General features: G+C 42.0%; 2 protein-coding genes across 2 annotated transcripts in view; one reads left to right on the plus strand and one right to left on the minus strand.

Annotated features, from left to right (window-relative positions):
- LOC115140674 (hemicentin-1-like) overlaps nucleotides 1-12,862 on the plus strand; it is an 82,913-nt gene extending 70,051 nt beyond the window's left edge. Inside the window, exons 67-81 of the mRNA XM_029679004.2 lie at nucleotides 1,639-1,809; nucleotides 1,962-2,114; nucleotides 2,330-2,467; nucleotides 2,812-2,933; nucleotides 3,060-3,300; nucleotides 3,498-3,557; nucleotides 3,683-3,802; nucleotides 4,130-4,264; nucleotides 4,418-4,537; nucleotides 4,653-4,778; nucleotides 4,904-5,032; nucleotides 5,140-5,433; nucleotides 5,634-5,753; nucleotides 5,866-5,992; nucleotides 9,052-12,862. Of these exons, the coding sequence (XP_029534864.2) occupies nucleotides 1,639-1,809; nucleotides 1,962-2,114; nucleotides 2,330-2,467; nucleotides 2,812-2,933; nucleotides 3,060-3,300; nucleotides 3,498-3,557; nucleotides 3,683-3,802; nucleotides 4,130-4,264; nucleotides 4,418-4,537; nucleotides 4,653-4,778; nucleotides 4,904-5,032; nucleotides 5,140-5,433; nucleotides 5,634-5,753; nucleotides 5,866-5,992; nucleotides 9,052-9,442 (2,447 nt within the window). The 3' untranslated portion in view covers nucleotides 9,443-12,862. The remainder of the gene's footprint in view (nucleotides 1-1,638; nucleotides 1,810-1,961; nucleotides 2,115-2,329; nucleotides 2,468-2,811; nucleotides 2,934-3,059; nucleotides 3,301-3,497; nucleotides 3,558-3,682; nucleotides 3,803-4,129; nucleotides 4,265-4,417; nucleotides 4,538-4,652; nucleotides 4,779-4,903; nucleotides 5,033-5,139; nucleotides 5,434-5,633; nucleotides 5,754-5,865; nucleotides 5,993-9,051) is intronic.
- Nucleotides 12,863-20,687: 7,825 nt separating this feature from the next.
- On the minus strand, nucleotides 20,688-23,818 carry LOC115140568 (uncharacterized). The gene is made up of 2 exons (XM_029678905.2): nucleotides 23,702-23,818; nucleotides 20,688-23,249 (listed from the first exon to the last, which is right to left on the minus strand). The coding sequence occupies exon 2, from the start codon at nucleotides 23,216-23,218 to the stop codon at nucleotides 21,908-21,910; it is 1,311 nt and encodes a 436-aa protein (XP_029534765.1). The 5' UTR covers nucleotides 23,219-23,249; nucleotides 23,702-23,818; the 3' UTR covers nucleotides 20,688-21,907.
- Between the last annotated feature and the right edge of the window lie 539 nt (nucleotides 23,819-24,357).

A 24,357-nucleotide genomic window follows, 5' to 3' on the forward strand; every position in this document is an offset into this window, starting at 1 on the left:
AGGTCACCTGCAGAGAAAAAGGCTGATATGGAGGATGTAATTCTGGGAGAAGTGGAGTAAAGTCCCCCTAATTAGCCATCCAGACTGAATGGTGGAACATGAATGATCGCCTATAATATCTGGTGCAGAGAAGGACATTCTGTGTATGTAACCATAACCTCTGTCGCTAACACGGCTTTTCAAGAGAATGAGCAATCTGCAGATAATAACATTTTAATGCCAACTCTTGATATATGTCCCAAACAAAAGCCGCCTTCGAGACAGAAACTCAGTATCCTCAACCCAGGTATTAAAAAACAATGTACCATGAAACATTTTCAAAACGTTAATCAGGCTTAAATCCTCTTCTGTTTACCATCTATATAAATGATCTCTCACTTGCTTGCCCACAAGTTAACTTGCAGATATATGCAGACAGTACAGTTATGTATGTACACTCAAAAACTAGAAAACTAGTTGTTAACAAGTTAACTGACACTACGGTAGATGTTTCTAAATGGATTACAAATTGTTGCCTGCATTTAAATAATCGACAAGACTGTTTGTATGTACTTCTCTAAGAAATCCATTGATTCTTCCCAATGAGCTGTTCTTGTTAACGGGGAGAATCTGAAAGTTGTGTCTAACTTCAGGTATCTCGGCGTCATTTTGGACTCCAACTTGACATTTAAGAAACATGTGAAGAAGGTGGTTAACGCGGTCAAGTTTGGATTGTCCAACTTTAGATTTATAAGACCTTCCCTTCCTCTGGAGGCCGCCAAACTATATATGCCCTGATCTTCTCACATCTGAGTTGTTGCCTCACATGCTGGTCATAAGCAGGGGCTACTATTCTGAAACCAATTGAATCACTCTACAAACACTTAAGATTTTTGATGACAAACCAAACAGTTACCACCATTGTCATATAATTTACAAACATAATTTATTTAGTCTGGATAGCTTTAAGCAGTATGTAGATGCAAGCCTTGTCTTTAAGATCCTGCATGTTCTTGTCCCTCCACCCCTATGCCGGCATACAGGATAATGCTCAAGGAAAGCACCTCCAGAGTAACAAGGGCAGTAAGAGGGGCTGGTGTCCCTTTTCGACACAGTGAAATCGGTCAATCAGTCTTCTCTGTTAGAGCTACAATATACTGGAATACAATGCCCATGGACTTGAGGAGCTGCACTGATTATTTTATTTGACATTTTTTATTGAAAACATGGCTCAAATCTATCCAAACCTGTTCAGAGTTATCTGTGGTTCTTCATATGTAAGACGACAGTTGATGTTGTTGTTGTTGTTAGAGTTATATATTATTGGATGTAATGTATTTGTATATTGTATTGTTTTAGTCAGTATTTGTATAGTGGCTGTGCAAAGGCCTTTACCGTTACACAGGCCCAAATGAGCTTTTGGCTAAACCCCAGCACATTTACATGGATGTTGCATTATTGTAATATTCATGTTGATTAATGTTGATTGTCCCCTATAAATAAATAAATCAAATAAATCTAATATTCCTACAATTCGATCCTCTCGATCCATTATATCAAAGGAATAAGAAAACACACAATAGTAATTATGGATTGTTTATTTAATTCTCTATATGGATGATCTCCGTCTCCCTCCCTACTCTCCCTCTCCTGCCACAGTCAATGGAGGTTATTCTAACTGGGAGGATTGGGGCCCATGCAGCACCACCTGTGGTCGAGGGAATCAGGAGCGAATCAGGTTATGCAACAACCCAGAGCTGGCCAATGGGGGGAAATCATGTGACGCTCCCAGTAGGGACTCCAGGAGATGTCAGATTGGACTCTGTCCAGGTACGGGTGTTTGAACTGTTCTCCTGTCACTCCAAACGGACGCAGCTGAATTTAACAATTAAATAATGCGTGTACATAGAAGGTATAGTAGTACAGCTACTCTTAAATAATGTATAACTTAATACTTATGTATCTGTCTCTGTTGACTGAAGGGGAGGCCCCTCGTAAGGCCAGGGGGAGTTTGATTGGGGTGGTGAATGATAGAGAGTTTGGGGTGTCGTTCCTGGAGGCTAACATCACAGATAACCCAGAAGAGGGCACCAGCACCCTGCAGGCCCACCTGGACAACATCCCTCCTAGTGTGGGTGAGTGTGGGAGTATGAGAGATGTCTTACAGTAACCAGTAGGAGCCTCTCAGAAGCAGATCTAAATGCAATAATCAAGCACTTGCTGTAAAGTTATTTCCCATAATCAAGCACATAGATCACTCAGCCACTGATCATTGCTGTATCCTGACCTATCACACTTTGCTCAAAGGTATTTCCATAGAGGCTGTGGTCTAACTACTGATGTTTTGCAGGTTCATTGCTACGGGTGTTGGTGTCTGTGTTTGCTCCCATCTACTGGACCACAGTACTGCAGACTGGAGCAGCCAGGAACGGCTACTCCCTGACCCAGGGCCTGTTCAGACAGGAGTCACAGCTGGAGTTTGACACAGGTCAGCACTGAAGAACAGATACAATAACATCCTGTAAATTAACCTGAACTAAGGTTTACTCTACTGTAAATGTAGTCCTATAACAGTGGTTGTCTCTCGTAAGCGGAATTGTCCCTCTAAATCTGTACATTGTAAGAGAACCAGCAGAGGGCATAGTTCTCCATGACTGCAGTTTTTTTAAATTATTACTAGGATCTGGTTTCAATGACAGACTCCTTTGGCAACTTCAATAAGAACCCCAAAAAATATGGGGTGGGTCCTCTTCAGACAGACAACTCTCCCAAGTGACTGTTTTATAATGTATCCCAGATGTATTTGAATGTTGTGTTTGTGTTTGTAACCAGGAGAGATCCTTCAGTTGACCCATGTAGCCAGAGGTCTGGACTCAGAAGGGGCTCTCCTAATAGACATTGTTATCAACGGCTTTGTCCCTCTGACATTATCAACCTCCCATCTCAATCTGCAGGTGTGTATTGATTAACACGGTCATCCTAAGGCCAGCTGAAGTCCCTGACTGTGACAAACCATAAAAGTCTTAATTAAATCTCAACATAATCCATCTCTAATATGATGACTGCTTTGTGTCATGCAGGAGTTTGATGAGTCATACGTGCAAACGGGACCAGGGCAGCTGTACTCATGGTCGTCCCAGGCCCACCAGAGAGCAGACGGTCCCATGGTGCTGCGCTGTAACCACTCCATCATCTACGAGGGCCGAGAGGAGCGTCAGGGGCCACTGCTGCAGCTCATCAAGGTGTCCCAGATGGATGGCATCTACAGCATGTTCACTCTCAGTCTGGACTTTCAGATCACAGCCTCCCTGCTCCTACCTGGTCAGTGGAAATATAAGACAGATTACCACAAGGCAGGCTAACACAATACAGACTAACAGACAGTCAGTCAAACACTTGAATTTTAACTGATGTACTGTAGCAAACACATTCATTTTTAAGATGTCATTTTCATTGTTTAAAGTTGTGATACAGTAGCATCATCTGCTCATGGATTGAATGTGCTCCTTTGTCTTTAGATGGGGATGGAAAAACATGCCCGGAAGGTTTTGTTCTGGATACAGCCTCTTACTGTACAGGTACGTTTTGTATACCTTTTCCTTCTTCAATTTCTTTGTTGGATCGACCAATGTTATTTTGTAGTTTGCAATTCAATTAACTCAATAATGCATATTATCTTTATAAACTGTATCTGAATGTTTAGATGAGGATGAATGTGCTGCCGAGTCGCCTTGCTCACATTCCTGCAACAATGTGATGGGTGGCTTCTCCTGTGCCTGTCCCTCTGGCTTCACCATCTCCCCAGAAACCAACACATGTCAAGGTCAGCCACAGGAAACACTAACTGAATGCTGCATACTTTATCTCACCGTTATACAGTATCTCCTAATTAGATTACGTTACAGTAAGTGATCGGTCTGTAAAGGGATCTGGTATCATGATGATTTGTATGCTATATTTAGAAGGTAATCTATTTTGAAATTTGTATAAAAAAAAGAATGTTGGTGGATAAAATGTAAACAGAATCAGTTAGCTAGCACACGCACTATTTGGTTCCAGGGTGATATTATCACTGTGAAAGTATACATCCTACTGCTGTATTGCAGACAGTGTTCTTGTGTTTGACCTCACATGTGGTATCTCTCTACAGATATTGATGAATGTGCCCAGGGCTCCCACATGTGCCACTACAACCAGCAGTGTGTGAACACGGTTGGCACATACCGCTGCCAGGCTAAATGTGTCCCAGGCTTCAAGCCCAGTGCCATGGGATCCAGCTGTGAAGGCAAGTCTATTCACAACAAATACACTTTTTTGGGAGGGGGGATTGTTTTTCAGTCATGCACTGAATAGAATACATTCTAGTCTCCATCTTATAATAAGGTCCTGACAATAAGGCATATTAGTAACAGAGTTTGACCTGTGGTGTGAGTTTCAGATGTGGATGAGTGCCAGGAGTCGTCTCTCTCCCCGTGTCAACAGCAGTGTCTGAACACCCTGGGCTCCTTCCGCTGTGTCTGCAACCCTGGCTACCAGCTGTCTGGCCAGCGCTGTCTGGGTCAGTGGACCCTGTGACTCACTGATGATATTATCAACAGAATCAAATCTTTCATACCAGTATCATACAAGTTAAATTGTGGAATCTCTAAGCCTTTGTGTTTGTTTGTATACAGACATCAACGAGTGCAGCAGGAATGTGTGCCCAGCTCACCAGCAGTGCCGCAACACAGAGGGAGGCTACCAGTGTTTCGACAGCTGCCCAGCTGGCATGAGAATGGGAGAGAATGGAGCCTGCGTCGGTATGATGCCATTTATACTTCACCCATCTTTTACTTTGAATGTTGTTGCACGCAGGTTTGTGGTGTGAGAATGCTGATCCTATCATTATAGTATGCCCTGTGTTTACCAACATTGTGATTCACAGATGTGGACGAATGCCAGGATGGAAGCCACTTGTGCCGTTACAGCCAGATGTGTCAGAACACCATTGGGGGGTACGGCTGTGTCTGCCCCAGAGGTTATCAGTCCCAGGGGGTGGGCCGTCCATGCCTGGGTAAGACACTTCATTTTGGCATAGACATGTATTACTACACTAAACAATATGCTACTGTCCAATAAAACTTGTTCTAAGTAGTGTCTGAGTCTTGTTTTGCCTTTCAGACATTGATGAGTGCCTACAGATGCCAAGCCCCTGTGCCCACCAGTGCCGTAACATGCCAGGCAGCTTCCGGTGCCTCTGCCCACCAGGCACTGTGTTAACGGGGGATGGGCGCTCTTGTGCTGGTCTAGAGAGAGGACAGGTCTATTCCAACGGTAGCCGTGTCAGGGAAAGACTGCGCCCACAGCTGGTGTCATCGCTGGGTAGGCCCATTCCCTCTCGGCATCATGGGGTATCTCGCATCACCAGACAGAGCTGCCCCATAGGCTATACCAACAGAGATGGCACATGTGTCGGTGAGTCGTCTCTTCCCCCTCCCCCGAAGTAGTTGGATTCCCGTTCAGTCATATATTTGGCATCTGTGTTTGTGGACAAGATGATGAAAAAGCTTTGCAGCTTCTAATTTGATTTGAATGTCTGTAAGCAAAGGCCACAAGCAAGGGAGTTGAGTGTGGTACGTCTTGCTCACCTCATTGTGTCATCGGTCTCTGTACAGATCTGGATGAGTGCTTGCTGAGGAACCCATGCCAACATGAGTGCCGGAACACAATAGGGGCTTTCCAGTGCCTCTGTCCTACAGGCTACCAGCTGTTACCCAACGGCAGGAGCTGCACAGGTATGGAGAAAATGAACAATACACGTGAACACTACATAAACCACCCACCACGACTAGGTTTACATTGCCAAGAACACATACAGATACAGAGTTTCCTTTCTGATGCTTGCAGACATTGATGAGTGTGCAGTACAAGGCATCCAGTGTGGACACAACCAGATGTGCTTCAACACTCGTGGAGGATATCAGTGTTTGGACACGCCCTGCCCTGCATCCTATCAGAAAGGAGGAAGCCCAGGGTATGGAGCTTCAATAAAACACCACTGTGTGTTTGCAATATGTGGTTAGACAGATCGTTTCCTGAGTATTTTTGTAATCAAATCGTATTAGTCATATGCACCTAATACAAAAGGTGTAGACCTTCCAGTGAAATGCTTACTTACCAGCCCCTAACCAACAATGCAGTACAAATAAGAATAAGAAATAAAAGTAACAGGTAATTAAATAGCAGCAGTAAAATAATAGCGAGAATATACACAGGGGGGGGGTACTGGTACAGAGTCAATGTGCGGGGACACCGGTTACTCGAGGTAATATGTACATGTAGGTAGAGTTATTAAAGTGACTATGCATAAATGATAACAACAGAGAGTAGCAGCAGTGTAAAGGGGGGGGGGGGGCAATGCAAATAATCCGGGGTAGCCATTTGATTAGATGTTCAAGAGTCTTATGGCTTGAGGGTAGAAGCTGTTTAAAAGCCCTTGGACCTAGACTTGGCGCTCCGGTACCGCTTGCCGTGCGGTAGCAGAGAGAACAGTCTATGACTAGGGTGGCTGGAGTCTTTGACAATTTTTAGGGCCTTCGTATGACACCACCTGGTATAGAAGTCCTGGATTGCAAGAAGCTTGGCCCCAGTGATGTAGTGCCTTGCGGCACTGTAGTGCCTTGCGGTCGGCACTACAGTGCCTTGCGGTTGGAGGGCGAGCAGTTTCCATACCAGGTAGTGATGCAACCCGTCAGGATGCTCTTGATGGTGCAGCTGCAGAACCTTTTGAGGATCTGAGGACCCATGCCAAATTTTGTCATTCTTTCTACTGAGGGGGAATAGGTTCTGCCCTCTTCACAACTGCCTTGGTGTGCTTGGACCATGTTAGTTTGTTGGTGATGTGGACACCAAGGTACTTGAAGCTCTCAACCTGCTCCACTACAGCCCCGTCGATGAGAAGGGGGGGCATGCTCGGTCCTCTTTTTCCTGTAGTCCACAATCATCTCCTTTGTCTTGATCATGTTTTTTATTTTTTTATTTATTATTATTATTATTTTTTTTTACCCCTTTTTTCTCCCCAATTTCGTGGTATCCAATTGTTGTAGTAGCTACCATCTTGTCTCATCGCTACAACGGTTGAAAGTCATGCGTCCTCCGATACACAACCCAACCAGCCGTACTGCTTCTTAACACAGCGCACATCCGGCCCGCCACAGGAGTCGCTGGTGCGCGATGAGACAAGGACATCCCTACCGACCAAACCCTCCCTAACCCGGACGATGCTAGGCCAATTGTGCGTCGCCCCACGGACCTTCCGGTCGCGGCCGGTTACGACAGAGCCTGGGCGCGAACCCAGGGACTCTGATGGCACAGCTGGCGCTGCAGTACAGCACCCTTAACCACTGCGCCACCCGGGAGGCTGTCTTGATCATGTTGAGGGAGAGCTTGTTGTCCTGGCACCACACGGCCAGGTCTCTGACCTTCTCCCTATAGGCTGTTTCGTCGTTGTCGGTGATCAGGCCTACCACTGTGTCATCGGCAAACTTAATGATGGTGTTGGAGTAATGCCTGGCCGTGCAGTCATGAATGAACAGGGAGTACAGGAGGAGACTGAGCATGCACCCCTGAGGGGCCCCTGTGTTGAGGATCAACATGGCGGATGTGTTGTTACTGTTACGGACCGGCGGTCCGTCAGGAAGTCCAGGATCCAGTTGCAGAGGGAGGTGTTTAGTCCCAGGGTCCGTAGCTTATTGATGAGCTTTGAGGCCACTGTGGTGTTGAATGATGAGCTGTAGCCAATGAATAGCATTCTCACATAGGTGGTCCTTTTGTCCAGGTGAGAATGGGCAGTGTGGAGTGCAATAGAGATTGCATCATCTGTGGATCTGTTAGGGAGTTATGCAAATTGAAGTGGGTCTAGGGTTTCTGGGATGATAGAGTTGATGTGATCCATGACCAGCCTTTCAAAGCACTTCATGGTTACAGATGTGCTATGGGTCAATAGTAATATCGACTGGTTACCTTAGTGTTCTTGGGCACAGGGACTATAGGTGGTCTACTTGAAACATGTTGGTATTACAGACTCGGACAAGGAGAGGTTAAACATGTCAGTGAAGACACTTGCCAGTTGGTCAGCGCATGTTCGCAGTACACGTCCTGGTAATCTGTCTGACCCTGCAGCCTTGTGAATGTTGACCTGTTTAAAGGTATTATCTCACATCGGCTGCGGGGGTGTTGATCACACAGTCTTCCAGAACAGCTGGTAATCACATGCATGTTTCAGTTAAATGCCTCGAAGCGAGCATAGAAGTAGTTTAGCTTGTCGGGTAGGCTTGTGTTACTGGGCAGCTCTCAGCTGTACTTCCCTTTGTAGTCTGTAATGGTTTGCAAGCCCTGCCACATCCAACGAGCGTCAGTGCCGGTGTAGTACTATTCGATCTTAGTCCTGTATTGATGCTTTGCCTGTTTGATGGTTCGTCGGAGGGCATAGCGGGATTTCTTCTAAGCTTCCGGGTTAGAGTCCCGCTCCTTGAAAGCGGTAACTCTAGCCTTTAGCTCAGTGGGGTATGTACCCCAACCAGAAGCCATGGTGGGGATGACGTCATCGATACCCTTATTGATGAAGCCAATGACTGATGTGGTGTACTCCTCAATGCCATCGGACGTGTCCCAGGAACGTATTCCAGTCTGTTCTAGCAAAACAGTCCTGTAGCTTAGCATCTGCTGCATCTGACCCCTTTTTTTATTGATCACGTCACTGGTGCTTCCTGCTTTAATGTTTGCTTGTAAGCAGGAATCAGGAGAATAGAATTATGGTCAGATTTGCCAAATGGAGGGCGAGGGAGAGCTGTGTATGTGTCTGTGTGTGGACTAAAGGTGGTCATCTTGTACTTACCTTAGTTACCTTATCACACCACCATAAAGTCATTGTTGTGCAGGTATCTATGTATGTAGTAAGTCACGATCATTGGTCCCTCTAAACAATCACATGGTTGTCTTGTACATTAGATATAGTATGTCACTGACCTTTGGAGCCTGACGGTATCAGTACCTCTGAAAGTGTAACAGTTGACTCTTCTCTCTCCATGGCAGGACGTGCTACAGACCCTGCTCTCGGGACTGTGGCTCTGGGGGTTCCCCTCTGCTACTGCAGTACAAGCTGTTGACCCTCCCCCTGGGCATCCCAGCCAATCACAACGTGGTGCGCCTGTCTGCCTTCTCGGAGGGGGGGGTGTTGCAGGAGATAACATCCTTCACCATTCTAGAGCAGGGCAATGAGGGGGGTCCAGGGGTGGGGGCAGGGGGCCAGATGTTTGGCATCAGGGACGAGGCAGGCAGGGGCATCATCTTCACCATGCGGCCCCTGCAGAGGTCAGGCCTGGTGCGTCTCGGGGTGCAGGCCACCACCCTCTCCACACAGGGCCGCATCACATACCAGAGCATCTTCATCATCTACATCTCCATCTCTAGATACCCCTACTGAGATGAGCCCCCAGCTGGAGGCTGGAACTGACTGTGTGTGCCCCTGAGAGGCCACTGACCCCTCCTTCACCAACCTCTGTAGAATCAGGCCCACAGCCTGGAGGCCTGTGAGACAGAGTGTGCTAACCAAGCCAAGAAAGCACTAATAATGAGACAAGGTAAACAGTATTAACACTAAGGATTTCATGGATATTTGGACCTTCTGGTACAGTAAGTAAACTGGATTGGAATGGATCTTAAACTGTGGGGACACAATTTTGCCAAAATCTGTTCTTGTAAAGAAATGGACCTTTTATAAGATTTGTTGGATTCATTACAATGAACAAAGATGGTCCTGTAGCATTAGAATGGCGTGTAGTTATTTATATTGTGATAATGCTACAGGTTGTGGCAATATTATTTTATCCCAAGTGTTTTTCTATCATTTTTGAAGTCATTGTTGTCACTTGAACCTGCCATAAGGTGCTATTCTGAAGGTACTTGACAGCTTTGTTGAATCAGTAAGGCAAATGGTGTTTGCATTGCAAGAACAAATTGATAAGAAAAGATAAAAGTACAAGACCGTTTGAAATTGTTTGCACTTATCGGAATCTGTTTTGAATGGAGTTGGCCTCAGGTAGTAGGGCCACAATATGGACATCAATGTCCCTTTCTGCTTAAACCGTTTTAGTCATTAGACTGTAGTATTCTGATTTAGCCATCCATCTTTATTGATGTGTTTCAAAGGTGCAGGGTTAAAAACTATGGGGGGTAGGAAGTAGCAAAGACATTGTGCTGAACTAGAACTGTTCATTTGTAAACCAAAAGAATACTCAATTAGTATTATACATGAAACACACCCCAAAATCAAAGAGAATTTGAAAGTGGAGAACCACATTCAGTGGGTGTTTGCAGGGGCGGACTGCGACAAGCAATCAGACCTGGCATTTCTAACACACTGGCCAATCTCTAAAGCCCTCACACCGGCCTCCAGTATTAGCCAGATAAGTAATTTTGCACACACAAAAAAACAAGTTAGACCAGCCCACTGGGCTAAAAATGGACCAGCCCATCTGGCATTTACCTGAAATGACAATGGCCAGTTCACCCATGTCACTAAGTTCACATCCACCACAAACACTCCTCTATGAGATGAAGGGAGCATACATTTCCTGTTATACATGCAGCTATGTGATACATTCACCATAACACTGTTATTCCATTGCTCACCCTCTTAGACCATGAACGTATTTTGCAAAAAGGAACATTCATAACTTATATACAGCGATTAAGATATTCTTAACCCCGATTTCTGAAATCAACCCAAAGTTTTGAAATGTAGCCAACAAAAAAACGTGTTGCTCAGAGTGGAAAGAAATGGAATCTGTTCCAGATGAATGCACATATAACGACGGTACAACCTGATGCAGAGTGTCTTGAACATTTCCTCTCTGTGTGGCCCACAAGTTATATAAATATCTCACTGTGGTATGGAATTACAAACATGACAAGAGGAACTGATGATGCACTACCCAATTTAGAAATTGCACCTTGTGCATTCTACTATGTCAACTTTCAAGAGTAAGTTTAAAGCCAGGCTGAGTTACTAACAAAAAAAAGAAAATGTTTGGTTGTCGGTTCTGTTCCCTGAACTGGTTCCAAGTCCTGTCTTTAACCTTACAAGCTATTTCATGAAATATGTTACCTAATCATTTTGTAGCCATTAGTTCAGTGGCTCGTTGCCAAATATTATAGAAATTATGCAATTGGTGATTTTGGACCATTGCTGATGGCCTCGACAACCCTCAGCAGCCAGTAACCAATACAGTACATATTTCAGTAGGCCCTATACTACAATAAACAATTTTGTCCCTGAAACCTAAGAATTGAATACTTCACTAGCTACAGTACCAGTCAAAAGTTTGGACATACCTACTAATTCAAGGGTTTTTCTTTATTTCTACTATTTTCTACATTGTAGAATAATAATGAAGACATCAAAACTATGAAATAACCCACATGGAATCATGTAGTAACCAAAAAATTGTTCATCAAATCAAAATATATGTGAGATTTTAGATACTTCAAAGTACCCACCCTTTGCCTTGATGACAGCTTTGCACACTCTTGGCATTCTCTCAAGCAGCTTCATGAGGAATGCTTTTCCAACAGTCTTAGCACTTGTTGGCTGCTTTTCTTTCACTCTGCGATCCAACTCATCCCAAACCATCTCAATTGGGTTGAGCTCGTGTGATTGTGGAGGCCAGGTCATCTGATGCAGCACTCCATCACTGTCCTTCTTGGTAAAATAGCACTTACATAGCCTGGAGGTGTGTTGGGTCATTGTCCTGTTGAAAAACAAATGATAGTGGGACTAAGTGAATTCTAAAATTCAAGGCACAAAAATCACTAGACAGTGTCACCAGCAAAGCACCCCCACACCATCACACCTCCTCCTCCATGCTTCACGGTGGGAACCACACATGCAGATATAATCCGTTTACCTACTCTGCGTCTCACAAAGACAAGGCGGTTGGAACCAAAAATCTCAAATTTGGACTTATCAGACCAAAGGACGGATTTCCACCCGTCTGTTTCTAGGCCCAAGCAAGTCTCTTCTTATTTTTGATGTCCTTTAGTAGTGGTTTCTTTGCAGCAATTCGACCACGAAGGCCTGATTCACGCAGTCTCCTCTGAACAATTGTGTCTGTTACTTCAACTCTGTGAAGCATTTATTTGGGCTGCAGTTACATCTAATGAACTTATCCTCGGCAGCAGAAGTAACGATGGTTCTTCCTTTCCTGTGGCTGTCCTCATGAGGGCCAGTTTCATCATTACGCTTGATGTTTTCTGTATTCCTCCCGTAGCTTGTCACAAGACAACTGATTGGCTCAAATGGATTTATACGCCACAAATGAACTGTTAATTGAAATGCATTCCAGGTGACTACCTCATAAAGCTGGTTGGAGAACTTTAAAGGATCTCAAATAAAAAAATATATTTAATTTGTTTAACACCTTTTTGTTTACTACATGATTCCATGTGTTATTTCATAGTTTTGATGTCTTCACTATTATCTTACAATTAAAAAATAAAAAAAATAATTCAACCTTGAATGAGTAGGTGTGTCCAAACTTTCGACTGGTACTGTTTGTAAGTTGATGCCCTCATCATCAGGCGGTTTGTAATAATGTTATGATGGAATGCAGTGTATATATGACAGGATTTAAGATGGATTTTATATTTAACAATATGGCATAATATTCGCATTATAATCACTATAAACCAGCAAACGATCCCATTAGGTATATTATAGATAAATTGTTTGGCACATTTTAGAAAAATGTGGCTAATATTTTACAAAGATTATATATTTTGGAAACCGGGCTAAATTGGTTTTGTTATCTGCATAATTTTAATAAATGTTTTTTTTTGCATTATCATTAGACATATTCCACCTATTACAGTTTTGTTCTGATTGCATAGGCACTATCTTTGAAACTATAGGCTATTTTTGCAAAACTCTACACACTAACCACAAAACCTTACACCAAACCAGCAAAATATTGTACATTGTAACGGCTTTCTACTGGTGAAGGAGAGTCGGACCAAACTGCAGCGTGTAGATTTCGATCCATGTTTAATAAAACAACTTAACACGAATCAACACACAAACTCAACAAAACAATAAACGAAACGAAAACCGAAAACAGCCTATACATGTGTCTACAAACCTCTAACAAGGACATCAAGACACACAGGACAAACACACAGGACAATCACACAGGACTCACACAGGACAATCACACAGGACAATCACACAGGACAATCACACAGGACAATCACACAGGACAATCACACAGGACAATCACACAGGACAATCACACAGGACAATCACACAGGACAATCACACAGGACAATCACACAGGACAATCACACAGGACAATCACACAGGACAATCACACAGGACAATCACCCACAATACAACCAAAGAATATGGCTGCCTAAATATGGTTCCCAATCAGAGACAACGGTAAACACCTGCCTCTGATTGAGAACCACTTCAGACAGCCATAGACTCTCCCAGAACACCCCACTAAGCTACAATCCCACTAAGCTACACACCACATACAAAAACCCATGTCACACCCTGGCCTGACCAAAACATAAAGAAAAACACAAAATACTTCGACCAGGGTGTGACATACATCTCTTGCAAAAGCAAACAATTCTTACAAAACTCTTCAAACTCTTTAAAAAAAAATGTTTTTGCGTCAATACAGTACACACAAACCATAATTTGAATAAGCACACTAAGCACCAATTACCCACTGATTGTATAAATGAAAAACACTTGTGACTTTTTCTTTTTCTGTGTGCAGGGCATAGCAGTTTGCAATAACGTTTTGTCATACATGTAGTAAACACACATACACACAGGTATCCAAATGTGTAAAGTATGGATGTGCATTCCGTACATAACACACTATCAATACAAATAAGGGGAAAGTTTTTTTTTTCCTCAAAATGTTCTAACACTCCTCAAACAACAAAAGTGCAGCAGAAGAAAACAAAAACATTTGTGCTAGAAAAAGTTTTTCATTTTTTGGGGGCTATATCTCACCTTCTATGTGGGTCTGTCCATAAGAGCACATGCGATGTTGTCTTGACCTAGGCAGCGTGGAAAGTATCGCCTGGAGTGCCTTATCCAGGCCTGGCATGACCCCTGATCGATGTCTCCACAAGCCTCCTCCATTACCTGTAGAAGGGGTATGCGCTGTTGGGGATGGCGATGATACACCTTCCAACGCCATGCAGAGAAGATTCAAGAACGGAGAGTATGGTGGGAGATTGAGTGCAATGAAAAGTGGGTGACCAGTCAACCAATTGCGGACCACAGCAGCCCGGTGGAAACTAACATTGTCCCAGATGATAACGTACCTGGCTGCTGTGGCCCCTAGTCATTAGGGATTAGTCTGTTGTGGAGGGTGTCCAGAAATGTGATAATCTGTGCAGTGTTGTATGGGGCTAGGATTGCATGATGGTGAAGGACGCCGTTTTGACTAATAGCCTTTGTTATGTTGCCACCACATTGTCACGGGACGTTGATAATGGCACGGTGTCCGATGATATTCCTGCCGCGGCTCCTTGTTTTTGCTAGGTTGAAACCTGCCTCGTCCACAAATATTAGCTCATGATGCACGGCATCTGCTTCTAGCTCCATGACTCTCTGAAAGAGACAAGACAAAACAATGTAGCACGGTATGAAAAGACAGGGATCAGTCAATATGATGTAGTACCATACACTTCCAGTACCAATGATAGGATAGTATAGCTTACCTGCACATATTCATATCACAGTTGTTCTACACAGTCTGAGTTTCTTTCGAAAGGGACTCTGTATATCTGCTTCATCCTAATTCTATTGTGTTTCAGTAGACGAGACAGAGAGACTCACTCTGTTGACGTTTTGGAATATGGTGTTATCTGCCATTATGTGGTCCTGCAGTTCTGAGTCTGCAATGACTATATTTACAATGTGGGTCTCCTGCTCTGGGGTGAACAGTCAACCTCTTCCAACAGATACTGGTTTTCTTGCAGTTCTGTAAAAACATTTGAATGGTTTTAGTGATAGATCCTTCTCATGAAAGTTCAGTACATATTACTGTACCAGTAAGACCACAGCACTTAGTTACTTACCGGTTCTCATTTCGAAATATCCGGATGATACCTGCAACAGTAGATTTGGTTGAACCTGTTGGCCAGCCTCCCTCATGCTCATCCTATGGTTGACAACATGGTCAACCACAGTCACTCTGATTTCATCAGTTATTGTTTTCCTGACTCCCCTTCCTCTTCCCCATCCTACTTCACCTATTTCTCCTCCTCCTCCTACATCTTCACCTTCTCATACCTCTTACGCTCTGTCCAATATTGTCCAAACCAAATGTTTACTGTGGCCTATTTATAGTGCTCAAGTTCTGATTTGTAAGTGAACTCATTATCTAAAAGAGTTTTCACGTGTCAATGTGGAAAGGCAATTGGTGAAAGTGTAGCAATGTGGAGACCAATGTTTACAGTTTTGCTAGAAGTGTGTTATTAAATTGCAAACTGAGTGTAAAGCAGTGAGTTGTGTTTACAGTTTTGCAAAAAGTGTGTTATAAAATTACAAACTGATGTAGAGTTTAAGCATTTAGAAAGAAAACTGTACTGAAAGAGTACTGTCAGTGTCAGACTAATCCAATCAAAAACATTGCAACTGTTTGGCAGCTATATTGGCAAACATGTACCCTATGTTTAAATCAGCAATAGCTGGTTTTCATTCAATATGGTTTTCAGAACAGAATATGTGGCCCGATTCAGACTTAGGAAATGTACATCTTTCCTACGCATGCCTTTCCTACACACTTCTCAGTTGTTATTCAGACTTACCTTATGCAGGTGTTTAACAGGCTTTGCAGGCGTGGCTCCCTGGGCTGAATACATTTTATTCAACTGCTGAAAACCCTCCCACTTGCTAGTCAACAGATTTTCTCATGGAGTTTTCATTCAATTGAGTTTCCACTACATTTATCTAAAGCCATCCCTTTAAATTGGCACACTGTTAATGAAAATTCTCAGACTCAGAGTATATGGAGAGCATGGTTCAGAATATTAGGGATCAATTTAAGAAAGCCATGTAAATAATAGGGCCGGGACAATACCAGTATCGTGATACTTGTTCATATCATGGCAAGGAAACAAAACATTAAGTGGATTTGACTTCTTTAGGAAAATATACCTAATTTTGGAACAAACATCATTATGTTGTCATCCAGAATCACATTTATTTATTTTCCAAGCTATAGCACACATGATTTTACATCCAGCAGGTTTTTAAAGGGCCAAAGAGTTTGGTCTGCTTCCTGTTTTCATTTTTGTCATGGAAAAAAAACACTGCGATACTGGTATCATCCTGGCCCATCCTGGCCCAAGTAAATATAAGCATATTCATCTCCTTTTCAGCACCAATTGGTAGACTTAAAAATACTCTTGAATTGTGAACTCAGCAAAAAAAGAAAACGTCCTCTCATTGTCAACTGTGTTTATTTTCAGTAAACTTAATATCTGTAAATATTTGTATGAACATAAGATTCAACAACAGACATAAACTGAACAAGTTCCAGACATGTGACTAACAGAAATTGAATAATGTGTCCCTGAACAAAGGGGGGGGTCAAAATCAATCTGGTGTGGCCACCAGCTGCATTAAGTACTGCAGTGCATCTCCTCCTCATGGACTGCACTAGATTTGCTAGTTCTTGCTGTGAGATGTAACCCCACTCTTCCACCAAGGCACCTGCAAGTTCCCGGACATTTCTAGGGGAATGGCCCTAGCCCTCACCCTCCAACCCAACAGGTCCCAGACGTGCTCAATGGGATTGAGATCCGGGCTCTTCGCTGGCCATGGCAGAACACTGACATTTCTGTCTTGCAGGAAATCATGCACAGAACGAGTAGTATGGCTGGTGGCATTATCATACTGGAGGGTCAAGTCAGGATGAGCCTGCAGGAAGGGTACCACATGAGGGAGGAGGATGTCTTCCCTGTAATGCACAGCGTTGAGATTGCCTGCAATGACAACAAGCTCAGTCCGATGATGCTGTGTCACACAGCCCCAGACCATGACGGACCCTCCACCTCGCGCCAGAGTACAGGCCTCGGTGTAATGCTCATTCCTTCGACGATAAACGCAAATCCGACCATCACCCCTGGTGAGACAAAACCACGACTTGTCAGTGAAGAGCACTTTTTGCCAGTCCTGTCTGGTTTGTACCCATAGGCGACGTTGTTGCCGGTGATGTCTTGTGAGGACCTGCCTTACAACAGGCCTGCAAGCCCTCAGTCCAGCCTCTATCAGCCTATTGCGGACAGTCGCTCTGCATTTTCACTGGCCACTGATGGAGTGATTGTGCGTTCCTGGTGTAACTCAGGCAGTTGTTGCCATCCTGTACCTGTCCCGCAGGTGTGATGTACCGATTGGGGTGGTTAATTTCTTTACTATCAAATGAGGAGAGACAAACTTTTCACACAAGTCAAAGTTATACTGAAACTAAATCTTTAGTCACTTATTAATAAGGGAGCAGGTCAATACAACGCACACATATAAAGTTAATCAATTGAGTGCTCTACGATAATGATGGCTGGTTGACAATTCACGCTCAGGTGATTCGTTGAGAGCCACAAGACCAAAGTACAGAGGTCTTTTATAGCCAAGATACACCCCTTCCAACCTACATGACGAACAACAGATATATATTGAATGAGTCACAAGGTTAAGATTTGTATGAAAGATACCTATAATACATAGCAGACAGTATCTGCTGTGTCAACAGTTTTCATTGTGTAGAGACCAGTGTCTGGCCCTGTATAGACCAGAAACATTAACTCATGCTCTAGAATGTTCTTTAGGTTTTATCACCCAAAAGACATCGTAAATCTCCTGTCAGTGTTATCTCCCAGAGGCCCATCCTCAGTAGAACACACACACAATATATAGAATACTCTTCTGTTGAATAAAACAACCATTTGATGCAATAAAATATTATAACAATCTTGCAATTTTTCCACCATACATTCCTGTGCAGGTGTTGTTACACGTGGTCTGTCACTGCGAGGACGATCGGCTGTCCGTCCTGTCTCCTTGTAGCACTGTCTTAGGCGTCTCACAGTACGGACATTGCAATTTATTGCCCTGGCCACGACTGCCATAACTGTGACCTTAATTGCCTACCGTATGTAAGCTGTTAGTGTCTTAACCTCTCTGGCCAAAAGCCAGTGAAAATGCAGAGCGCCAAATTCAAATAAATTACTATACATAATCAAACTTTCATGAAATCACACATGTAAGATACCAAATTAAAGCTACACGTGTTGTGAATCCAGCCAACATGTCAGATTTCCAAAAGGCTTTTCGGTGAAAGCAAACAACGCTATTATCTGAGGGTAGCATCTCCGTAAACAAAGAGAGAAAACATATTTCAACCCTGCAGGCGCGACACAAAACACAGAAATAAAAATATAAATCATGCCTTACCTTTGACGAGCTTCTTTTGTTGGCACTCCAATATGTCCCATAAACATCACAAATGGTCCTTTTGTTCGATTAATTCCGTCGATATTTATCCAAAATCTCCATTTATTTGGCGCGTTTGATCCAGAAAAACACCTGTTCCAACTTGCGCAACGTGACTACAAAATATATACAAAAATTACCTGTAAACTTTGCCAAAACATTTCAAACTACTTTAGGTATTTTTTAAAGTAAATAATCGATAAAATTGAAGACAGGATGATCTGTGTTCAATACAGGAAGAAAACAAACTGACGCTACCTTTCTGGTCTCGCGCCTCTAACAGTATACTTGAAGTGACCCTCGTTTTGAACAGGGCTACTTCTTCATTACACAAAGGAAAAACCTCAACCAATTTCTAAAGACTGGTGACATCCAGTGGAAGAGGAACTGCAAGAAGGTACCTTAGAAATCTGGATTCCCAATGAAATCCCATTGAAAAGAGTGAGAAAAAAAATCTGAATGGTTTTTCCTCTGGGTTTCGCCTGCTACATAAATTCTGTTATACTCACAGACATGATTCAAACAGTTTTAGAAACGTCAGAGTGTTTTCTATCCAAATCTACTAATTATATGCATATCTTATCCTCTGGGGGTGAGTAGCAGGCAGTTGAATTTGGGCATACACTTCATCCGGACGTGAAAATACTGCCCCCTGTCACCAAGAAGTTAACGACCGTTCCACAGGTGCATGTTCATTAATTGTTTATGGTTCATTGAACAAGCATGTGAAACAGTGTTTAAACCCTTTACAATGAAGATCTGTGAAGTTATTTGGATTTTTACGGATTATCTTTGAAAGACAAGTCCTGAAAAAGGGACGTTTCTTTTTTTGCTGAGTTTATATTATTTAGGGTTAGGAAAGTATTTATGAATAATAATAAAAAACTTTAAGCACCAAATATATTGTGGAATAAAAAAATACAATGGTTTGATTCATCCTGAAAGTTGCCATATTCAATTGTTCAATCCACGAAATATTGGAAGGTGAAAAAAGTGTACAATAGGGGTTGAACAGTAGTCCTATAAATCTACCCTAATAATCCTCATTAATCATGGAACTGTGATGACAATGGTCCAGTCGTCGTGAACCGTGCACCAGGCTCCAGGTTTAAACTACTATGTATGGTATGTGTTGCACAATGATTCAAATAGACTACATGTCCTAAATTATTGCACAAATTAGCCATATGATAGCTGTTAATATGTTAGCCATATGATCCACTATTGCTAGCGAACGTCAGGAACAATCACACAAATGTGACAGAGGAAAGAAAGGTAAACGATGTAATGGAATGATGAATATTTTAAGGAAAGACTAAAGTGACAGACATAAATATATGTGGGTATAACTGACGTTGGCTACTGATAGTGGCTAATATTTAGCACAATACAAATTGTAAAAAGTAGTCTGGGCATGTAATTAAAACATTCTAGAAATCATAAATCAACTTGGTAGGTTTGGCACTATACTAGCATTTGCGCATGGCTACAGAAGCCTATAGCTTGGGTCTCCAAATATAATACCTGCAAGTTATAAGGCCAGCATTTCATAAACTCCAATGTGGAAAAATGATGTTGATATGCTTCAATTTGCTGCCCTATGACTGGTTTCACATTGGTCTCCAGCAATCATAAGGTAAAATAGATTGTAATTTATATTTACAATCCTCTTATCCAAATGGCTTCAATTTACCTAACTCTCATCAATAGCTCTTATCAATTTGTAAACTACAGTGCATGGAGAATGGTGTTATTTCTATCGGGAAAATGAAAGTAATGTTGTTCCAATTGGAACCGTCAGGTTTCGCAAACCTTTATTCATCGCGCATAAAGGTGGTGGAATTATGAGGGAATTAAGTCAAGGTCAGAATATGGCGTATCTGTAGAAACACCTTCATTTCTTTGATTTCCATCCCAAACAAATATTGGGTGAATAGCATGCCTTTCTCATGTTTAAGGTCAGCATACTCATAGAGAGAAACGTGCATAAAAAGGGAATTATGACCATTTATGCATGCTTAACTCGTCAGAATTACACAGGAAGAGCTTTGAGTCACCATCATTAAGAGTTCACCTCCAAGTCAGTCATTGTGAGTCATCCCAGGTTTCAAAATCTCTAAAGTAAAATTAAGTTAGAGAGTCAGAATGTCAATTAAAACTTTATTATTGAATAAAAAAATGTATAAACACTAGTTTTTCATTTGCTAGTATATATTGTTTTTCCTTAAGGTCCCAGTATTAAAAAGATAATTACCATTTTCCACAAAACAAAATAGACATGCCCATTGGGCTAAAAATGGACCAGCCCATCTGGTATTTGCCACAAAATGATTGGCCAAATTGTAATATGTTAGCCATATGTTCCACTATTGCTAGCGAACCTCAGGAACAATCACACAAATGTGACAGAGGAAAGAAAGGTAAAAGATGTAATGGAATGAGGCAATATGTATGGAAACTAACACTAAAGTGACATGCATGTATAACTAATGGTGAATACACATTAGAAGTTTTTGTTTGCTGGTAAATCATTTTTTTTCCTTATGGCCAGTCCACCTCCGGGTGTTTGTGAATCAGGAAGAGAGGAATCAGATTAACATATTTTCAAGTTTTTTTCCAATTAAAAATCACTTAACAAATAATGATACACTCTCACAAACAGTAATAGTACACACAACTGTCAAATGGAAATTAATGTTATTAATGTTACTAATTATTCAGTAAATTATTGATAATTGCTGAATAATTGGTTGAAAACTTTACATCCTTTAATATAACGCCACCTTTTTATACACAAGGGGAGGTCCTTGGGACAAGTTAAAAACAGGTTTGTCAAATAAATGACAAACAGAGTTAACCAAAGTGTCAAAACTGAGAATATAAGCCATTTTTGTCTGATATTTACTACCCTAACATGGAATTGTTTTAAGATAGTAATTACATGGACCATATGGCTGTTTTAGGACCCCTGGAGGTATAAGAAACAAATATGTATGTATTTGTATTTTTATGAAGCATTGAATTTGGCCTTAATGCTATTAACTCATAGCAGCGCAATGAATAACACACTAATACATAGCAAAAAGACAGTCCAAAAATAAATCAGGAGGAAGTATGGTTTGTAGTGTCTGAAATGCAATCAGGTAGGTATTGGGAAGCTTAGGAAAACATCAGGGACGATCATAATGCAATAATTGTCCATTCACTCCTATTCATTTCATTGCGCAGTCATTTTCTGCCAAGTTGGGAGGTGGCTGACCTTACTGTCTAACGAGTCGTCAAGGCTTGGCTAGAGCAAAACAGACTATTATTCATATGAAATAGGCCAAGAAACAAAAATGACAAAAGAATGTCAAAATCAGATTTGTATCATCAAAGCAACAGTCCAGATTTCCTTAAAGTGTTGTCAACATTTTGAACTAGCTCCTTTTCATATTCCCACAGCTTTTTGTCCACAAGCAGCTGATCTTTAGTGAGGCTCCCTTGCAGGGGAACTCTGACGTGTACTAGCCGACACACATCAGGTGGTACCCAGAAGGTCTCCCCTAAAGTCTTCAGCACAGAGTGAACAGATGTCTGTACTACATGTCTAGGGTTGACAATCAGTTTGGTAGGGTTGATAACAGCTTCTCTCGAGGGTTCTCTGTAAATATGCTCCAGGATATTGATCCCTGGAATTTCCCTCCATTGTGGCAGTTTAAACTTGCCACTGTCTTCGTAATGGTTTTTGGGGAATATGTGGTTCTCGATGACAAAGACTCCTACTCTGGGGTGCTGGTATTGAAGGTCCTCCAGCAGTAGATGCAAATTGGCATGTTGGTAAGGCATCACAATCTCATCAATGTCATGAAGAAGTACATACTTTGACTGGTACATGTATCTATAGATGCATTCATTCAGAGTGGTCAGCTGCCCATAGTAGTGGAGATCTCCTTTGTGCTCTTCAAACCTCCAGCCTTTGGATGGGTTGAGGAACTGATCAATCGGCCATTCTACTATTTCCAGTTTACCCTCTTCCCTGTAGTGAACTAACACTGGTTCCAAGTCCTGACCACAGCTGGTGTTATAGATAACCACTCTCTGCACCCCAAGGAGTTTGTACATCTCCATAGTTTGAACAAACTGCAGGACATTGTTGTAGCCTCCGAAAAGGTTGGAGATGCACACTGTAAAGTTGTATGGAAATATCTTCTCCTCTCTCAGTTCTTTGTTTTGTATGGACAGGAAGTGCTGGTTTTGGTTGGCTTTGATATCTGAATGTATTGATATAGTGACATGTGTCACATTATACATAGATGGACTCTGGCACAGCACATCTGTGGTCACAAAGGGGAATCCAAAATGGTCACTGTGCATCTCCACCTGTGCCACTGAAGCAGGAAAGCAGCCATGTCCATCACAGAAAAAACAATGAAGTGGCTGGAGATCACCTCTTCTGATTATACTAATGATACGGATTGCTCCATCCATTCTGTGGTCTTTGTAGGCAGACACCATTAAATGCTTAGTGTCTTTAATCGGAGTTATTGTTTGATCACTTATGAGAATTTGCCAATGTGTTTTTGCAGGGTATTTGTTTGTATTCAATTTGATATATATGGACCATGTCCAATATAAACATATCACTGCAAAGAATATTAGAAGACCAAACTTAAATTTCAGCATAGTGTAGGCTATGTCCATCAAAATCCAGCTCTGTGATTCCAGACCAGACCTATTGGGGGGAGACATCGTTTATTGTTTAGAGCTCAAGTTCTCTTTTTTAAATACAGTAGCTAGCCAATGCAACTTTGTCCTTGTTTTTTTTTATTTGCGGACTCGGATGTGAATATTTTAACACTGCAACATCCACATGAAAAAATATATATAATTTTCCAAATTAGGCTTTTTTCCGTTGGGATGCGCATCAACAGAATGTTTTCACTCTAGTGCAGTAATAATACGAGCGCTTTATTTCCAGATAAAGTTAACTATGAGGAAACACTGGTAATTATAATAACATATTTTAAACGTAATACGGTAGTTGTGAGCTACATATGCTTTTTATAAGCGTAGCCTAACATAAATTCGAGGAATCAATGTATTTACAATTCACATGATCAAATTAATCAAAACAATCAAACATACAAAATGTGCCATTTAATAATAATTGTGCAGGCTACATACCTTATTCATTGATGCAGGTGACAAACGCTTTCATATTTCAACGTCTCCACATGGTGGACTCTGAGCTAGTGATGGGTCGTTCTCGAATGAACGGCTCTTTTTCAATGGATCAAGAACCGAATCGCATCTGTGAAAGAACCGTTAAATTAGCTCCCTGATTTGCATAGGCTACTGCTTGAATAATCTTCATTTTTTGCAGGCGATCTAATAATTATGTCTGGTTAAAATGTATTTGAACTCACATATCACGATCTGACATAATGGTACTAAACTTTTTAGGCTTTACATTCGAGATGTGCTATTTTTCATGGTTTTATTATATTTTTAAGCACTCGTCACCAGTGGATCCAGATGACCAGGGCTGACCGTCGTTATCGCACATACATCATCATTTACAGGACTTTTCCATGTAGCCTACCTTAAATAATCATTAAAATAACTGGTGACAAGAAGTAGGCATACTACTGGCTTGATACTGAAAAAGCTTATTGCCTCTAATTGGCAGCTGTAGTGTCGCCGGTAGGGAGAAGGGCGATTAAAGGGGGTGGGATGTGTGAGGAAAACTGCACTGAACGAAAGGAGCGCAGCTGCGTCTTGACAAAGTGGCATATCCCCGGCGCCACGTGAATGAGAAAATGGCCAACAAAGCTGACACA

The sequence above is a fragment of the Oncorhynchus nerka genome, linkage group LG13, assembly GCF_034236695.1.
Source record: "Oncorhynchus nerka isolate Pitt River linkage group LG13, Oner_Uvic_2.0, whole genome shotgun sequence".
NCBI classification, from domain to species: Eukaryota; Metazoa; Chordata; class Actinopteri; order Salmoniformes; family Salmonidae; genus Oncorhynchus; species Oncorhynchus nerka.